General features: G+C 41.7%; 2 protein-coding genes across 3 annotated transcripts; both read left to right on the plus strand.

The window, feature by feature from the left end:
- Positions 1-2,002: 2,002 nt before the first annotated feature.
- On the plus strand, positions 2,003-2,398 carry RB195_018023 (uncharacterized protein; the record flags this gene model as incomplete). The annotated part of the gene is made up of 1 exon (XM_064185260.1): positions 2,003-2,398. The coding sequence occupies one exon, from the start codon at positions 2,003-2,005 to the stop codon at positions 2,396-2,398; it is 396 nt and encodes a 131-aa protein (XP_064041141.1).
- A 1,793-nt stretch (positions 2,399-4,191) lies between these two features.
- RB195_018024 (uncharacterized protein) lies at positions 4,192-16,772 on the plus strand (the record flags this gene model as incomplete). Of its 2 annotated transcripts, XM_064185261.1 has the most annotated exons (12): positions 4,192-4,367; positions 8,184-8,253; positions 10,318-10,431; positions 10,492-10,657; positions 11,998-12,111; positions 12,203-12,293; positions 12,377-12,498; positions 14,106-14,233; positions 14,301-14,399; positions 14,458-14,556; positions 14,654-14,759; positions 16,606-16,772. In XM_064185261.1, 12 exons carry the CDS (start codon positions 4,192-4,194, stop codon positions 16,770-16,772), a joined length of 1,452 nt encoding a protein of 483 aa, XP_064041142.1. The 2 variants fall into 2 exon arrangements, with proteins under 2 accessions (XP_064041142.1, XP_013305342.2); XM_013449888.2 differs by lacking the exon at positions 16,606-16,772 and having other exon boundaries at positions 14,654-14,776.
- Between the last annotated feature and the right edge of the window lie 199 nt (positions 16,773-16,971).

The following is a 16,971-nucleotide window of genomic DNA, read 5'->3' on the forward strand; positions in this document are numbered from 1 at the left end:
CGCTTTCCAACTATCTTCGACATCTTGCAAGACCGTACGTACTGATGTAGTAGAACTTGGAAACTTCCCAACATTGCTGTAGAAGATTTTACTCAAGTTAAAGAAACCGGCGAATTTTAGCTAATGTACTATTACATTTTATGCTAATGTACTATTGCATACTTTAGCAGCCCGCTCAAGTATTATATTAAGGGATATCGAAATGACCACTTTAACAGTAAACTCGTAATGTTTCAGCGCGGGAACCTCGAATGGAGCTATAAACCACGGAATTGTTGACGTTTTTAGTTGTTTTTCTTCTCACCCATGAGAAACTCTATCTGATGTAGTTACAAATCGAGTGGAATGTAGTAACCAACTTCCCCACTCCCATTTTCTTCTCACGAGCTGCTCCGATCCTGACATTTTTTTGCATAATAACAAGTTCTCAAATAGTATCTTTCTAGAATATTTACAATTTGTAAATCAAGTGGAAGCGAAGGCATATTTGTAGACAGTACAGCGAAAATTCAAACATAAAGACAGTGGCATTTCGAATTATACTCTTTTAAGAAAGTCTCTGCGCGTCAAAGCGTCAAATTTTCTCCGTCATCACCACGCAAATCATACGAGTCCTTGTTCCTCTTCACCTCTAAAAAGAAACTTATCACATAAATATATATATATATATATATATATATATATATATTATATCAGGTCCCTCAAGGAGTTATGTTCGTCAAAACAAAGAAAAGGAGATTAAATATTAGATTAAAAATTAATTAAATTCGACGAGAACAAAATATATTAATGGCAACCGTCTTATAACTTAGTGTGAAGGCAATCCGTTCGATAACCTTGAAAGTCTTTTTTTAATTTTTTTTAAAACTCTTCTATTCGCAAAAACTTTGTTTCTTCACTATACGAACCTATTTCGACTTCAACTGCTCATCTGTCGGGAGTTGTGCATTCCACACTAAGGCCTCCTCTGCATTAGTGCCAAAAATTAGAATAAAAGGAATAATACACAACTTCGAGACAGCAAAATTTCATCGAAAAACAAAATTGTCTATATCCTCTCTTCGACTAGATCATAACACTTCTGAAATACTTGAAAGTGATGGGGATTAGATCCGAGATTGTGGAGTACTTTCGTGTGTGCAATCTAGGCTATGTGGAACAATGAGAATTTAGTTTATGGATTTGTTCTGAGTGCTGATAAAGTGTGACTTCCTCAAAACATAGTGACATGTGGACACGTTTAAGCGAAGAAACATTAAGAACTTCTGGTTCTGCTTTTACGAAAGCTTACCAGAGATCTACAAAACTTGTCATCTTTAAAGATATTAGATATAAAACAAAAAAGTGGAAGCAGTTGTGAGCTAATCTTATAATTTGTCGAAAGGAATCTGCGAGCTCTGGCAATAATTCAGAAAAGCTTGTTTTGCTATGTGTTCCCTGGTCTTTCCCCACTTTCTACATTATTCAGGCTGCTTTTCGATTTGCTAAAACCATATCTAGCTAAACTCACGATCTCGTTTCTGCTACTTGTTGAACTTTTCTAAATTTTGGAATTACTTTGAATTACTTTAGTGAAGTACTCTTTCATTAGTTAAGTTGTATCTGCAGAAATTTCTTTTCGCCCTATTACTTTATTTCACGCAGGATCTTGCTTTTCCAATGATTAGAAAGCTTCCAGCTGTTTTATTTCCCTGTTCCTTGCTTCCAGCTTTTTTATTTCCCTGCTCCTCCACAACGGTTTTATAGGGTCACCACCGTCTTACCAAAATGTCGCAAGGTGGCTCAGTGATTCATAGACGTTGAACGACGACCTGTGATGAAAGTTAAGCTCGCCGTGGCAGGGCTGCTTAGTTTGGGGAAAAGTCTCCTTGCTTCTCCAGCAAATACGCTTGCCTCAGTGCTTTGGATACTAGGAACTGCCGTCTCAGACATCAGACGGTGTGACAACCAGTGAGAGGCGATTGAATATCAGGACGTCTTCGATTCTGGACCAACGTGACAAATGCACGACTCGCCATGGAGACTCGCCAACACGAGAAAAGTGTCTACACATGCTGAACTGCACGCTCTTCTCACAGGTGCAGAGGGTATCAAATTCTACGTGACTGCTCTGCAGGAGACCAAGAACAGAAGTAGCGACGTACGACAGATGAATGCCGGTGCACTCGTCATTCATGGAGAGATGGTTACGTCGCGAAATGTGAGCGGCGTTGGTTTTGTCGTGCACCCATTTGTCATCCATCCTGTCGATTCTCACGAGATCCCGTCATCTCGTCTGGCCATTCTTAGCCTCCGCCATTTGCGTCAAAACCCCATCAGCATCATCAACTGCTACTTAACAGCATCAGCAGCTGATGAACTCGAACTGGACGCGTTTATGAGGAGCTGGAGGGTGTGATACGCAACAAGAAGTTTTTCTACAAATTCGTTGTCGGAGACTTCAGTGCAAAGCTAGGAAAGGCTACAAAAGAGAAATACATCATTCACTGAAGATTTGGACTATGGACCGAAATGATAATGACAGTCGTCTTGCCGGGCTGTTATTAGCTTCTTTCATTGGAATTATCTTTTCATAAGGGAAGATCACCGTCGGTGGACATGGAAATCGCCCAATCGCACGACTCGTGCGGAGATCGACCACATACTTAGCAACCAGCGGTGGAAGCAGCACAAAGGAGGGCAAGTCTGACGAAGTGCTGCAGGGACCTCCGCGAATATAATATTCCGCTAGCAGCCTTGATGAGCGATGACGGGGTTCGCACCTCTTGTCGTAGTGAGGTGCAAATCCATGCTCAAATCTTTTCCGTCTCCTTGACAATCCCTATCATCCCCACTGGTGAAGCTCCACCACAGATTTTTGCTTCGGAAGCACGAGTCGCTATCAAGAACGTGAAACCTGGCACAATCCCCTTATCTGATTTTATATGAGCAGACTTTTTTGGACTGGCGACCATCTGCTTCATGTTATTCTAGCAGCGCACATAGCGCCTTGTCTTCAGAATGAAAGGATCGCGGGCCAGTAGAAGACCTCGCGAATCGTTCTTATCTATAGGAAAGGTTATCAAGAGGATGGAACTAAAGTTCGATATGCTTACTGAACGGCTTGTACAAACTATTCACCAAGATCATCCTCGCGTCCATATCTAGGACGCTGGATGAACCACAACCTCAAAAACAAACAGGGTTTCAGCTGCATGGAGCATATCCAAACTGTGTTGAGGGTCATAGGGGTTTGGCGAGAATACCCTCTTGTTCTAACCATTGCCAACTATGAGAAAGCCTTCGACAGCGTAGAAACGAATGCACGACTGTCAACGTTGGTGGGTGGATCAAGGTGTGGACGCGTTGTATGTGAGGACTATAGCCAAGGACAAAGGACATTGCTACAATCGATGTACCACTAGTATACAGCTTTTCCACCGCCCCTCACTGTACCCATTGGAAAGATGCGGCGAAGTATATCGCCGAAGCTGCTCACGGCTGCTTTGCAGTGAATAATGAAATCACAAAAGGAGTACGTGTTGATGGAAGATTCCTCTGCAATCTTCGTCATCGTTCTCTTTTCGAGAAGTACCAATGAAGCAGAAACGATGTTCAAGGAACTGAATGAAGCAGGGAAGGGAGTAGGATTGCGAATAAACAGAAAAAAGGAACATTAAGGTTTCTACCGCGAGGTCGGAGGAGTACAACTTGAAGGCTCCCAAACGGAAACTTTGTCATACGTATACTTGGGACGTTCTATGAATACGGGAAACGACTGGAAGGATTAAAAGGATGGGAGCAGCATGGTCAGCATTCGCATCCGTCGGGGAAGCTACGGACTAATTGGCGGACCAAGATCTCCGTGGCTATCTGTTCAACAACTTCAACTCAAAATTTTATAGCGCTCTGTTAACGGAGACGTGGGCAGACACTGCTGCCGCATCTATAGAGCTACTCAATACCTATAAAGCACTTGAAAGATGTCTTCTGAAGTTTAGCAGGTTCACACAACATCTAGCTAGTCTTCGTTGCTCCAACTTACGAGTAATATCCCTTCTCTGCGACCCTGCGGAATATATGTCGAAAGCTGCCGATGTGGATGTGCCGGCCACATTGTGAGAAGAACTAACGATAGATGGACAAAAGGAACGTTAGAGTGGATCTCAAGAGATACGAAACGCCCTCGAGGAAGACTGCAAACGAGTAGGGATGATGTGTTTGCGCACAGATGAACTATCTGAGAGCTCAGCCGGATACGACTCAAGGACTTCGTCAACGTCATTCGCGAAACTTGAGCACATCTTGGACGACAATGGCAAGGGGACGAGACGAGTGGAAATGATGCCAGGAACCGCACATCCATTGAAGGCGGGCCAAATATCTAAGTAAGACTCCGCTGGTTATCAGTTCCGGTAGTTTGCAGAAGCTCAGCCTTGAAATAATAAGACCTACAGGAATAATTACTTATGCAAAGGCTTGCATGTAGTACAAAAGTGTACTCCTCGATCTCAGACTGCCCTCTTTCCTACTCAGCTAGGTAACTGTTAGAAAAAGGTTTAGATGAGAGCGGTCCTCCTGCGCTGAGAGACGCTAGCAGGCGCGACCAGCAACCAATTGAAAGTACTCGGAACTACTATTACTACATCTATATGAGAGATCCGCACAACAAAGACTTTCAGGTGCTTTCTATGCAGGAGTCTCATTTAATGGAACGAAGCATTCCCCCAAAACAAAATTGGAGTTCCGTTTCTCATGCAATGCAATATAATTCAAAACCTAACCACTTAGTAATCATTAACATGTTTAAATAAATTCCCTGTTTTAATTGCTGCGAGTTTTTTGAACATGGCTTCAGAATGAAATATGGGAGTTGAGAGTAATCGGTCTAACGACCTGTAATTCCGTACTCGGTTTTTTCTCCAACAGACCCGTTGGCAAGAATGCAGAGAACAAAGTATGGATGGAAATAGCAAATGTAATAATAAGGTTGGCTTTGGCAGCGTTTGGTCTATTTGGCAAATAGCAAGCATCATTCTCATAGCAAAAAAGCTTTCAAAGGGTGGAAGCGGCGATGTGTGTCGAATATCAAAGTGTTATTCTACTATTAATGTTGTCAACTAAGTTTCTTTTTATTTCAAGCACGTTTGTTCTGTTTTCTATTTATAGCCTTAAATCCAACAAAGACTCTTTTAAATTGAAGCAAAATTACAAAAATCATTCGTCGACTTCTGAGTAATTATTTTGATTATCATCTGAAGCATCTGATGTTCTATATCTCCGTTCGGCTCTTCTCTTCGTCTTCACTTGAATCTTAATTCGATTTGTAAATTTTGTTCTGCTCTCTAATTCCTGGTTCTCGTTTTGAAAAAAAAAATTGATGACTTTAATTTGACGACGTTTTAAGAATGCAGTGGAAAATAAAATCAATGCGTGGAGGAACCTATTCGATAAGTTTTGGGACTCAGTTTCCAAGTATAACAGCAAACTAGAAACACCCAGTACAAATCCAGGAAACAGATATTTTAATAGCAGAAGACGCCTTAGCTCATTTTACGATACATATCTTAACACCTGTAGAAGTGAAGAAGAACTATCAAAGTGGAATTTGTTACCGATTGATTACAAAAACTTCCCTTGTGGGACACATCTAGGCTTCTGCTGCTGTTAGAGGGTTCTGATTTCTGGATTTCTATCCAGAAATCAGAACCCTCTAAAAACGGAAAGGGATTCGTTGTGATTCTCGCAACATAAACCTTATTGTTGGAAAGCATCGGAAATTATCCCAAACACTGAGGTGTACTGGAATGAATATTTCTTTTCTGTTTATATGAGTTTTCTTCTTTATGCATCAGACACTCACATAAGCTCTCTCAGCAAGTTTTCATAATTTCAGCCCTCATTTTGAAACTGTAATGCTGATCCTAGTATTTTTCATGCTTTGGCTGTACATCTGCTTTCCGCTCGTCTTCATTGATCTTAAAAGTCCGCAAAATTTCTTCTTTTTCTAAATTGCAGTCCCCAAATGCTATTTCACGACTTTGAATTTCTCTCCGTTCCACGAAATCATCAGACCCGTCTGGAAGGATAACAACATCGACTTGACACGTGTGCTCGCTCCCCGATATTAGATTGGTTGTACACGCGTTCATAAGCTTCAAATAATTCCGAAATGAACGTGTAGGCGCGTTCTCGGAGAGATTGATCCGGACCACTTGCATGCTTTTTATCTTGCATCCTCCACTTTCTCATAATTGAGTTCTATGAAATTGATGGGATTCATATTCATCCAATGCCGGTGTGTTAGCAAAAGCGTTCATTTTTAATTATTCGGATGAACGCATCTGTAATGTTGTCAGTGCATGCACAATGTTGTGATCATCTGTATCATAATTTACATTACTCGAAGTGCCACCCCTTTGTTGATTACACAAAACTTCTACAATGGAGAATGTTCAGCCACAATAAGAAAGTTTCAATTGTCCAATCCCACCAAAAAATTGCTGAGTGTATTCCTTCACCCAGTTTTGTTTCAGGGTACAGGCGAAAGATACGTCATGTATAAATAAGTACGTGTACGTCCTTCGAACAAAGAGAATTCTTCGGAGCCAATCAAAAAATCTTTAGTCCAGAATGACGAATTAGTCGGGTAATTACATGGTTAATGAAGGTTGAGGAAAAGTCAGTCAGCGTCAGATATGCAGAAAGTGCAAAAGCATCACATCATGTCATGCACGTAGATGAAGTACTACTATTTTCACACAGCGAGCTGAGAAAGCTAGTCCACTGCAATGGTTTGAAATTGTTTCCCGTGGTGATATGCAGCACCAGGATCCGACTGATGTCTACTTCGTTCTTAAGGGTCATCTCTTCCATCGATAAACGTCAACACCCTCCCATAGACGTTAACCATACGTTACTCTTCAACCTGCTGATCATTTATAAAGTACGAGTAAACCTTGTTGAGCTAATTTCATGAAACGGGGTTAGCGCAGTGGTAACGAGTTCTGCTGCGTGGATTTTGTCGTAAAGCCGCCGTGTGCCCCCCAATCCTTTGGTCAGTCCGAGACTATACCATGGCACCAAACTTGCCTGGAAGGATAAGAATACTGACTTGACATATTGGTTGTTTCCTCAAGTCACTGTGTAGGCATTCATGAATTTCGAGCGTTTCCTAAAAGGATTAATCAACGCCAAACATTTTCTCCTCATCAATTAGGTTAACTTCACAGCAATAGACTGATGTCAAATGCGAATTCAGTCTGTGAATTGGTTTTTTATCCAGCAATTCGCTGTTTTTCTGCGCTGGATCGGCACATCGATCTTTAAAGGCATCTCCCCACGAATCTGAAGTGGTACGGATTTTAGGTGGAGTATTCGTATACGGGATCGTAGATTATGGAGAGGTGGATGATTCCGTCCATTTCTTCCTAATTGCCGTAAAAAACGGCTTGGAAGGTGCGGTGTGTGCACACGGCTGGCGCGCTCCAGTCGGGCTCCTTGTAGAAAATAGCGCGTCGGAACGCTCCAAGTCGTATCTTCCAAGCCGTTTTTTACGGCACTTAGGAAGAAATGGACGGAATCACCACCCTCTCCTTAATTCTTTATACGAATACTCCACCTGAAATCCGTACCACCTCAGATTCGTGGGTTGATGCCTGGATTGTTACTAGAGATATATCAGCAGTAAAGTATTAGGTTGCAATTTTTTGTAACTTCGCTGAAAGCATTTTATGACTCAAGCATAGAAATCTGCATACCCTAGAAATATGCCTGAAAATTATTTTTTCCTATTTTCTATGCAGTTTGATTCAGTAACTATTTGATCTTATATTGAGATTATACGAATATACCAAAAATAATGAACTTTTGTCTTGAATAAGGTTAGGACGAGTGGAGGATCCGCTTTCAGCTCTTCTGGGTTAATCCTTCACAATAGTCACCAGAAAGTTCTGAGATCAACCCATTTCACAAAATGGATAGCAAACTAATTTTCATGAACCAAAATGAGAACTCATACTATCTAGAATCTATCATGTTCTTTTTCTAATATTTTCTTTTCGATATGTACTTATTACCTTACTTTAATAATACCTGTAATACCTGCTGTCTGAAACAAGGCGAAGACGTGAGAAAAAGAGCTTGTCCTTCATAAAACTTTGTTAGATCGTGCAATGTGTACACCAACATGCCCTTTCTTTCAGAATCGAGACTACGAGCAAAATGAACGTTGGAGAGATGGGGAATACCAACACTTGTGTTCTGGAAGACGAGGTGAGTTGGAGAAATCGTAACTTTTTAATCACAGGAATTTTCACAGGTGAAGATGCGCCCATTAGCAGATAGAAGCTGGAGCGCCGTTCACAAGCATAACATTAAAAACGCAAAACTCCTCCACAGATTAGGCGAACGCTTGAGTAGTCTTCCTGCGCGTTCTCATCCCCCAACGACGCGACTCACAACGGGGAACAGACCGGGAGCACGTCCACGATTGTGATTTAGATATAGTGCTATCAAAATGGCAGAAGCACGGTGCAATTACGTTGCTGGCTGCACTCGAAGCGGTACGGTGGAGCGGATCGAGTGGGGACCCTTGCTAGCAGCAGCCATCGCTGCAATTCGCTGCGTTCGATTCAAACCGCTGGCTCCCCTAATCTCGCCACTTAGAGCCTTCATTTCCTATGATTGCGGACTGTAGCACTTGCGAGCTGAACTCTACCACCTCCTATCCGTAGAGAAATCCCAAATATAAGGTGAAGTAGAAAGCTCTGAGCGTATACGCTATATGACTTTAGTGAGTCATATCTGAAGATGTAGACATCACATCGGGTTATACTATACGGCGATTTCAAGATGACATTTTGAGAACAAAAATCTGGAAAAGATTCCGGTCGAATCGCAATGAGCCGACCGGAACGATCGCCAACCACGGATGGACGGGCAGCAAGGTTTTGCTGGAACTGAAGGCCAATCATCCGCTATGAGCTCCGCCCACCGGGCCAAACGCTCAATTCGGACCTCTACTTTCAACAACTGACCATAACGAAGCAAGCGATCGACCAGAAGCGCCAGAATTGGCCAATAGGGAAGAGGTTATGTTCAAGAGGACGACGCGTTCTAAGGTATCGCAAAAGTTTCCCACGCAATTCTCCAGGACGCTCAGAGAGAATTGAGCGATGCCATATGAGAATTGGACACACCCATATTTCTAACCTACAATCCGAACTCTATATTGTCCATGAAGGATCCCAACATCATCATTTTCGTGATATGCTGCCTTCAGACTTATTGCATTAAATACAGCACGGTTGATGTATAACATCCTCAAGCATCCAGAATGTTTAACACGTACGACAATCGTGTTTTGGGAAGACTTAGCCATCAATGACCGGGCATTTTTTTGCCGCCCATATGCCATCATTATTATCATTAGAATTCAAAAAATGAAAGGTTTCCCGAGACCGTATAATAAACTGTTTCCTTGAATCTGATTTAATTACTCGGGAAGAAAAGTGACAAAAAGTGGAAATATAGCTAAATCAAAGAAAGAAAGCAAAAGAGAACAACTGTGGTCCACGTAGACTACACGGTCCCGCGCGGTGTTGTCCGCATGTGGACTACGCAGCCCCCATCGTTTGTGATGGGTGTGCGAGATGGAGGGAGCGTCATGTGGAATCCCAGAGCACTTACGTCGAAATCTTTGTTTCAAATTCCTCAAGCATCCTTCTAAAAAAGCGTTATACGTTGCAACATTGCGCATAGCGACAGGTGCTATTGAATGAACCTACACTTGTGGAATCAGTCCGCATTGAAACCGGAATCTTGCGAACGGAGAAAAAACATTGAATTTCTGGTGAGATCCCAAATACGTTGGGTTAAAATAAACAATTGATGACTTAACATTCAAACTTCGTTTCTAACCATGAGCAAATTACTCGGTAATTTTCGATTGCAATTTATTACTTGATTTGTTTTGTTATCTGTTATTGAGTTTGCAGCAGAACGCTTCATCAACGCCCTATCAATCACATTCCTTTTCACAAACGCATTGTAATACTGAGCAACGTCTCGGTGACTTGAAAGTGCACAGACTGAAATTAATTGGAGAAAACGAGTGTTGAGATGTTATATTTCACAAATGCGCTGAATCCCACCATTTAGTAAAGTTAGTAGACTGGCTTGACTTGCAAATCCAATAAATTCGATGTTTGAAACATTTGGATACCCCTTCCGTCCCAAATAATTGCTTTTAACCATTTCCTAACCAAACAAAATAAATACTTAGCTATATGTGTGTGCAATTTCAACCATCATGAATTCGAGATATCAAAGTTTCAGGTGAGACAGATTCTAATCCTTCCCACTGGAGAAAACAGAATCCACGAAACAGCACTTGACGAACTCCAGAGTGTTGTACAGTTTTTCAGCATCAAAATGGACGAATATAAAGAGGTGAAGTGACTATTTTCAAATCGGTGAAATTCGTTTGATTAAATAAAACCGACTTCTCAGTTTCTCCAACACAACTCGGCAGTGGTTTTTGCTGTTAACTACATTCAAAACCAGTACATCTCTTCGGAGTTTTGCGTGGAGCTTGCAAAACTTTTCGAAGTGCTGAATGTGAAAACTGTGGTTGAATTCCAGAAATCTGTAGAAGCACTCCAAGCTCCTGATTCAGGTAACAAAATGTTCTTTCTGTGATATCATTAAGACTTACACTTTTGATGAAGAGTAGAACAGTGAGGCAAAGTGTAGCCGTGACTTGGTTTCCTCAAAATATGGATGTATTGAATCGAAGAAGACTAATTTAGTTTTGTTTGCTTGGAAATCTCGAGTAGACTCTCTCGATTTGTTGCGTTGAGCACCGCAGTAAAAATTCCAGGGTATGAATGCACATTTACAACTTACGTCACGTCAGAAGGCCTGAATTCCATCTACATACATACTTAATCACACCAACCTCAGCATATTCGAAACCAGCGGGAGCTGCTGGCTTCGCCGGCCGGCCTCACGTGCTCGTAACACTGTTTTACACACAGGTACTGACGTAAGAAAGCAAGGCTGCTTGAAAAATACTTAATTACCAAGCCACAAAAGAGTACCCCTAGAGATTACATCGGAAGCCTAAAGATTATCTTAGAAAGCACGAAAGTTGCCTGGTATATGTGGAAATTCTGATTCTGCATATAAATACATTAGTTATCAAGTTTCCACAGTTTACATGGCAGAAATAGGTCAACGTCGATTACATCGATAACTGCCCGTAGGAACTTCCATACATCTACATCTGCAATTAAATCTCCTCGCAGTTTTCGTTGCATTCCGGAAACTCTAAGTGATAGGTGTGCAGTCGTAGTTCGAAAAAATTACGATATCGACCCTTGTTGTAAGCTATCTTCTACGGACTACGCAAATCGTAATCTGCACCGTCGATTACATCTAAGGATTAAGTCCCGTCCTATCCTCTGCGATACAAAGATAGAACGACACTTTGGTAGGCTACACAATGGCCGACTTCGACAGCCTAAGTTCGAGGATTGGGACACTAATCTCGGAGTGAGTGTGGAGATTCGCTTCGGGTAGAAGAACGGATAATTTTGCGCCTTATATAAGTGTAGGATAAAGTTATAGTCAAAACTCTCAGTACAGTAGCATAAGGCGCTCGAGGCGGGACCCCCTTTAGCTCCACTCATCGCTGCAAGCCGAGTCGCTCGCAACGCCAGTGCAACTGCGCGGTTCGAGCGCAGCCGCTTATTACATTTGACACGCCGAGCATCAGGTCATTCTGACCTGATCATATGTATAGTCGAGTCAAAACGGCATGAAGCACGATCCAGTTGCATAAGCGGTTGCGCCCGAAGCGGCGCGGCGCGGTGGAGACAGCGAATGGAATCGAGCGCAGACGCTTACGCAACTGCACCGTGCTTCATGTCATTTTGACTCTACTATAGCTGGGTTCATATGCGTTAATCGTCTCTTGTTTATGAATTCTATAGGTACTGTGCGTTCATGTTTCAGAGTCCGATATGGCATCTTTTCATCAGTGCATAAAGAGTTGGGATGACTTCATCGATGGGATCGAAAAAGAGCTAGATGAAAAAGTTGGTCCGTGCTCCAAGAATTCTAATGGAGGTATCCATTACCGTAGTTGTAGCATGTCATTGCAAATGCGAAATAAATCCCGTACAGATTTTGTCTCCAAGTAGTTAGTTGATCTTTTCAGAGGTACTTCCTGAATTAGGAATTGAAAGCAAGACTATAGCCTACTACGTGAAGGAAACTACTTTTAAAATGGTACTGGTTGTTGTTGTCAGGTAAATTCATACCTTCTTAAAGATGTTTCATCAGCTGGGCACTAATGCGCATTTGTAGAGCTAATCCAATTCTCTCACCATAGGTCGTTCAATTCTCCTGAAGTAAATCAACGCATTGTGGCACTGCATAATAAAATGAGTGAATTCAATCAGCTTGGATGTGATGTTTATTTATTGACAAAGGGACCTCCCATCGGTTCAAGAGGTTTGTTTTTTGCCTAGAAAGTGAGAACGTATGAAAGTACAAGATGGAGACGCTCAAAGCCAACTCCAATTTCTTTGACGGAAAGGTAGGAACCATTCTACAGGGTGGCGCAGAGAAACAGTAAACTTCGAATTTAGTGGTGACAGGCATGAAGAGTTGGTAGACAGATGGGAATGGCAAGTCTTCAGCATACAATTGCTTGAAATTCAGTAACCAGGTACCAGTGGATTGGTTCACGGCGTGCATTTTACAAAAATGAGGTCATTTTATAAAAATTATGATAGCGCCACTGCTGTTCAACGGGAATCCGACGATATTACAGTTCGGAACGTCAGCATTCCAATCTGCACCAGCACCTCACGCCTCATCCGACATGAAAAAATTGTCAACAAAATCGGGGTTTGCATTGATATTCTCAATCATTTTTTTTATGGAACAGTTGACGAGCCACGTAATCGGTTTTAGTTCCTGTACAACTTGAATTTTGTAAGAGTAAAACTTCACGCTGCGGAGTATCCGTCGGACGGTTCTTCGGTATAGGTTCAATGCGTTTCCTTCCGATCATTGTGAGCTCCTTGCAACTGAGGCCCGAACTCGGCGTTCTCTGAGGTTCATTGTGTGCGTTAGAGCCTTGGTGGTTTCTTTTTTTGGGCTGAACCCGCCTCTTCGAAGTTCTTAGCCCATCTGTTGATGGTGCGACAAGTTGATACACAGGCTGGCGCACTAAATTGTAACAATATCGGAATTCCCGTTGGGCAGCAGTCGCATTGTCACCATTTTTGTAAAATGACATGACTGCAAATGGACGTTATGAACCGATCCACTGGTCCATGGTTACTAAATGGCAAGTAGTTGTGTACTGAAAAGATACCACTCCCTCCCGTCAACAGCCTCCTCAGAGTTGCCACTACTACATCCAAAATTCCCCGTTTCCTTGTGCCACTCTATAATGGCTGTTTGTTTCAATTCATCCAAAACTGTGAACTCTAACCGGAACTCAGGAAAACGTGAAAACTCGCACAAATTTGAAGTTTGAAGAATTTACTCAGGCAATCAGACGAAGATTTCAAGTAATTTACGTAAGATGATATCACTCTTGCTGATTGTTCTTGTCATCGATCGGGTTAACAAAAAAAAGAATCATAATTAACGATTTCTGGTGTACAAAATCAAATTTCAAGGAGCCAGTGGGTGCAAATAACCGCAACAAACAAAAAAAAAGTTATTGTGGTGGGGTAGTCATGAAAGGACCAGCACGAAGAGTGGGGCTCAATTGATAGCTGTGCCCTTCTTATTGCATTAAATGATTAAATGATTACTTAACAGATTGAATGTTAATGAATGAGCAGTTAAATCGATATCTGCGGAAGAGAGTGGAGATTGATGAAACACTAATAAACTGGTAAGGATCAAGAAAAGAACAAAAAGTTGTCTTATGGTAAATGGATGGTCATCATCTCGCTTCATCTAATGCTCAATGTTTGTAATCGAATCGAGTCATCGAAGATGGATCATATTAAGAATTTTATTTCAAATGCAATTTCTTTCCAAATTTGGATTCTTCTTCTAACTCTTCTCCCTGTTGGACTAGAACGAAGTGATTGCAGGCGGATCTTACATCAAACTGATTGGCGTTCCATTTCGGAAGCTGTATGATGAGAATGAAGCATATTCGGAACTCAAGACTCATCGAAGATCAGCTGTAAAACTGGCTGGGTGGAATGCCCTCCTCCAGGTTCCGCACACTTTCACCTTGCTTTGTGCTAAAATTCCCGAATTAATTGTGCCCAACAATTTTTCAGATGGTTGAGGTATCACTGACGGATGAAGCAGGACCTTCAACTGAACAAAAAAAGACGTCAGTGGCAAATGAAGACAAGATGTCATTCATCACAAATAAGGTAGTCATGCAGAAAAACGATCGGTTGTGAGCGCATAAGCGATGGATGGTTTGTTGAGGGAGGCGCTATTCTGGTTGATCAATCTGGCACGGTGCGCTACAAGTATATCGAGGATGAAACGTCGCATTGGCCAAGTGTCGACGAGATTCTGACCCAAGTCCTTTAACTTCCCCATTCTATTCTATTTTCTATTCTCTTGTTCTAGTGCATCACAAATTACCTGTCTGAATAGGGCATCTACTTCTACGTTGCAGGTTAAAGGAATGGAATCATCCAATATGACGAAGCCATTCATAAGCAATACAGCAAAGGTAGATTCGGAAACGTCAGCAAAGGAATCAGACGAGAAGAAAAGAAAATGTTGCGTGATATTATAATGATATAATGCTGGCGAATTATTATACTTGTAAGGAGTAACTGGTCTTCCATTTCATAAGGTGTTCATCATTACTATCGCAAGACGTAAGGTGTGTCGAAGCTTGGAGGTATAACTCGTGTACACCATGTTTTGCTCAGAAATTTGGAACTCGAAAGAGATGGTTTGATGTGGAGATGTAAAGATGAATTAAAGGCAGCATATCACGCCAATTGCTCAGAGATCTCCCAAAAAAAAGATGGTATCAGGGGTGTAGATCAGGAGTATGGGCTTGATCAGGCTCAGTTCCTCCTTGTCGTCCTGAAGAACGGTGTGGGGAACGGCATTTGTGTTCGAACTTCCTACGAGCAGCGTTATAAACCCGCCAGCGCTGTGCGCGCGCCGCACCCGCGAGCGAGCGGACGAAAGTCAGTGAGGCTTAGGCTAGCAGTCTATTGAAGCAAAACGAACTGATAGGCTACTGTAGCTGGCGGATTTGCAGGGGTGGCGCGTTGTAAGGCGCCTCGTAGGAAATTCGAACACAAAGACCGTTTCCCACGCCCCTTTCCAGAACGATTAGGGAAATTGAGCGTGAGCACGTTCATATCCGTTATCTACGCCCGCAACACTGCCTTTTAAACATCGTAAATCTCGTGATGCGCTGTCTTTAATTGAGAAGTATTCGTTTGAGAAATTTCAAGTCAAGCGACTAAAAACACAGATACGTCAAAACGCGGGTTATTTTCCAGTATTTTAATTTCAGTGCTGCAACGTTCTGACATGGATTGATTTGTTCAGTAAACATATTCGAGAGTCTCATTCTTTTTTGGTTTTTTTTTAGGAAGTTACATATCTTTGTCATAGTTCTGTTGTGTTCACGACCGATCTTTGCTACAAATGCCATTTCTACTTTCCTTTGAAGTAGAATTTATCTACTGATACGAGTCGGTTCATTGCCTTTCTTCATACGCGCTGAACTCAGCAGGGCTAGAAGTCTCAATCCAGTTCGCCGCGGCGGTTATTGGCCCATCGCCTTCTCTTTATTATACCTTCCTTAATGAAAATAGTACATGTACAGATAGTACTTTTAAAAAATTGCTCTTTTCGAAGCAAAAAAAAATCGTGAGCATATCCTAGAAATCACTTTTCGAATACTTTGACAAATATCTTGGTAAGATTCTGGTGAGATAGCTCAGTTCAGCTTAGATCGGACAAATGGTGTGTTATTAAATCACCTTATTTGGCTTACAAAGAGGACATCGCCACCAGAGGACGTGCGCTGACGAAGAAGAAGAAGTACAATTGAACACATTTAAATATTTCCTAGTCAGATGATCATTTTCAACACTGCCCAATGTCGCCTGCATTCTGAGTTTTCCGACCAATACAAATTTGAGTTTACCATAACCTCTTTATAATAATCTAACATTTAAGTTTTCACTAAAAATTCCCGACCAAGCATTTCTTTCTTCTATGGTTGATATAATTCTGATTTGATACACCAGTTACAGTTATACTACAGCTGGTGTATCAAATCACAGGCTGTCACTAGGATTACATATTCATAGTTTCTTATCGATTTGGTTGAGTTGTGGCCGAGATTGATATTGATATCTATTACCAACAAACGTTTTGGGGCTTTTGCCCTCGTCAGATCCTGAAAAAATCGAAGTCATTAGTGATTTATTCTCTCTTTTTTTATTTCTTACCACCCTACAGAAAGAACGGTAGTCACGGCAACGGTAGGCAAACTCAAACAGCAACACATTGTCTAGTGCCTACCTAAGTACCTACTTCAATAAAGATACGACGCTTGAGAGAATAAATCACTAATGCCTTTTATTTTTCCAGACTCTAACGAAGGCGAAAACGCCGAAACATTAGCTGTTAATGAATATCAATATCAATCTTGGCCACAGCTGAAGCAAATCAATAAGAAGCTGCGTACTCAACATGCCAAGATTCAAGGACAGAAGAACATGGGCGCATATTCATATTTTCATTCTCCACGATTCTGAGCGGAAGTCGAACACCCTTGATCACTCTCTTTCCTAGCAACCATCTCAGTTCCTGTAGGGTTAATTTCAGCATCTGGGACACTAGACGATTACTTCGAATGACGATTTTTCTTTGTAAAGAACTTACGTACTTGACTTTTCAATATGTTTGCACTACAATACACTTAAAGTAGTATTAATGGTTCATCTGCCCTCCCCC

The sequence above is a fragment of the Necator americanus genome, chromosome II, assembly GCF_031761385.1.
Source record: "Necator americanus strain Aroian chromosome II, whole genome shotgun sequence".
Lineage (NCBI taxonomy): Eukaryota > Metazoa > Nematoda > Chromadorea > Rhabditida > Ancylostomatidae > Necator > Necator americanus.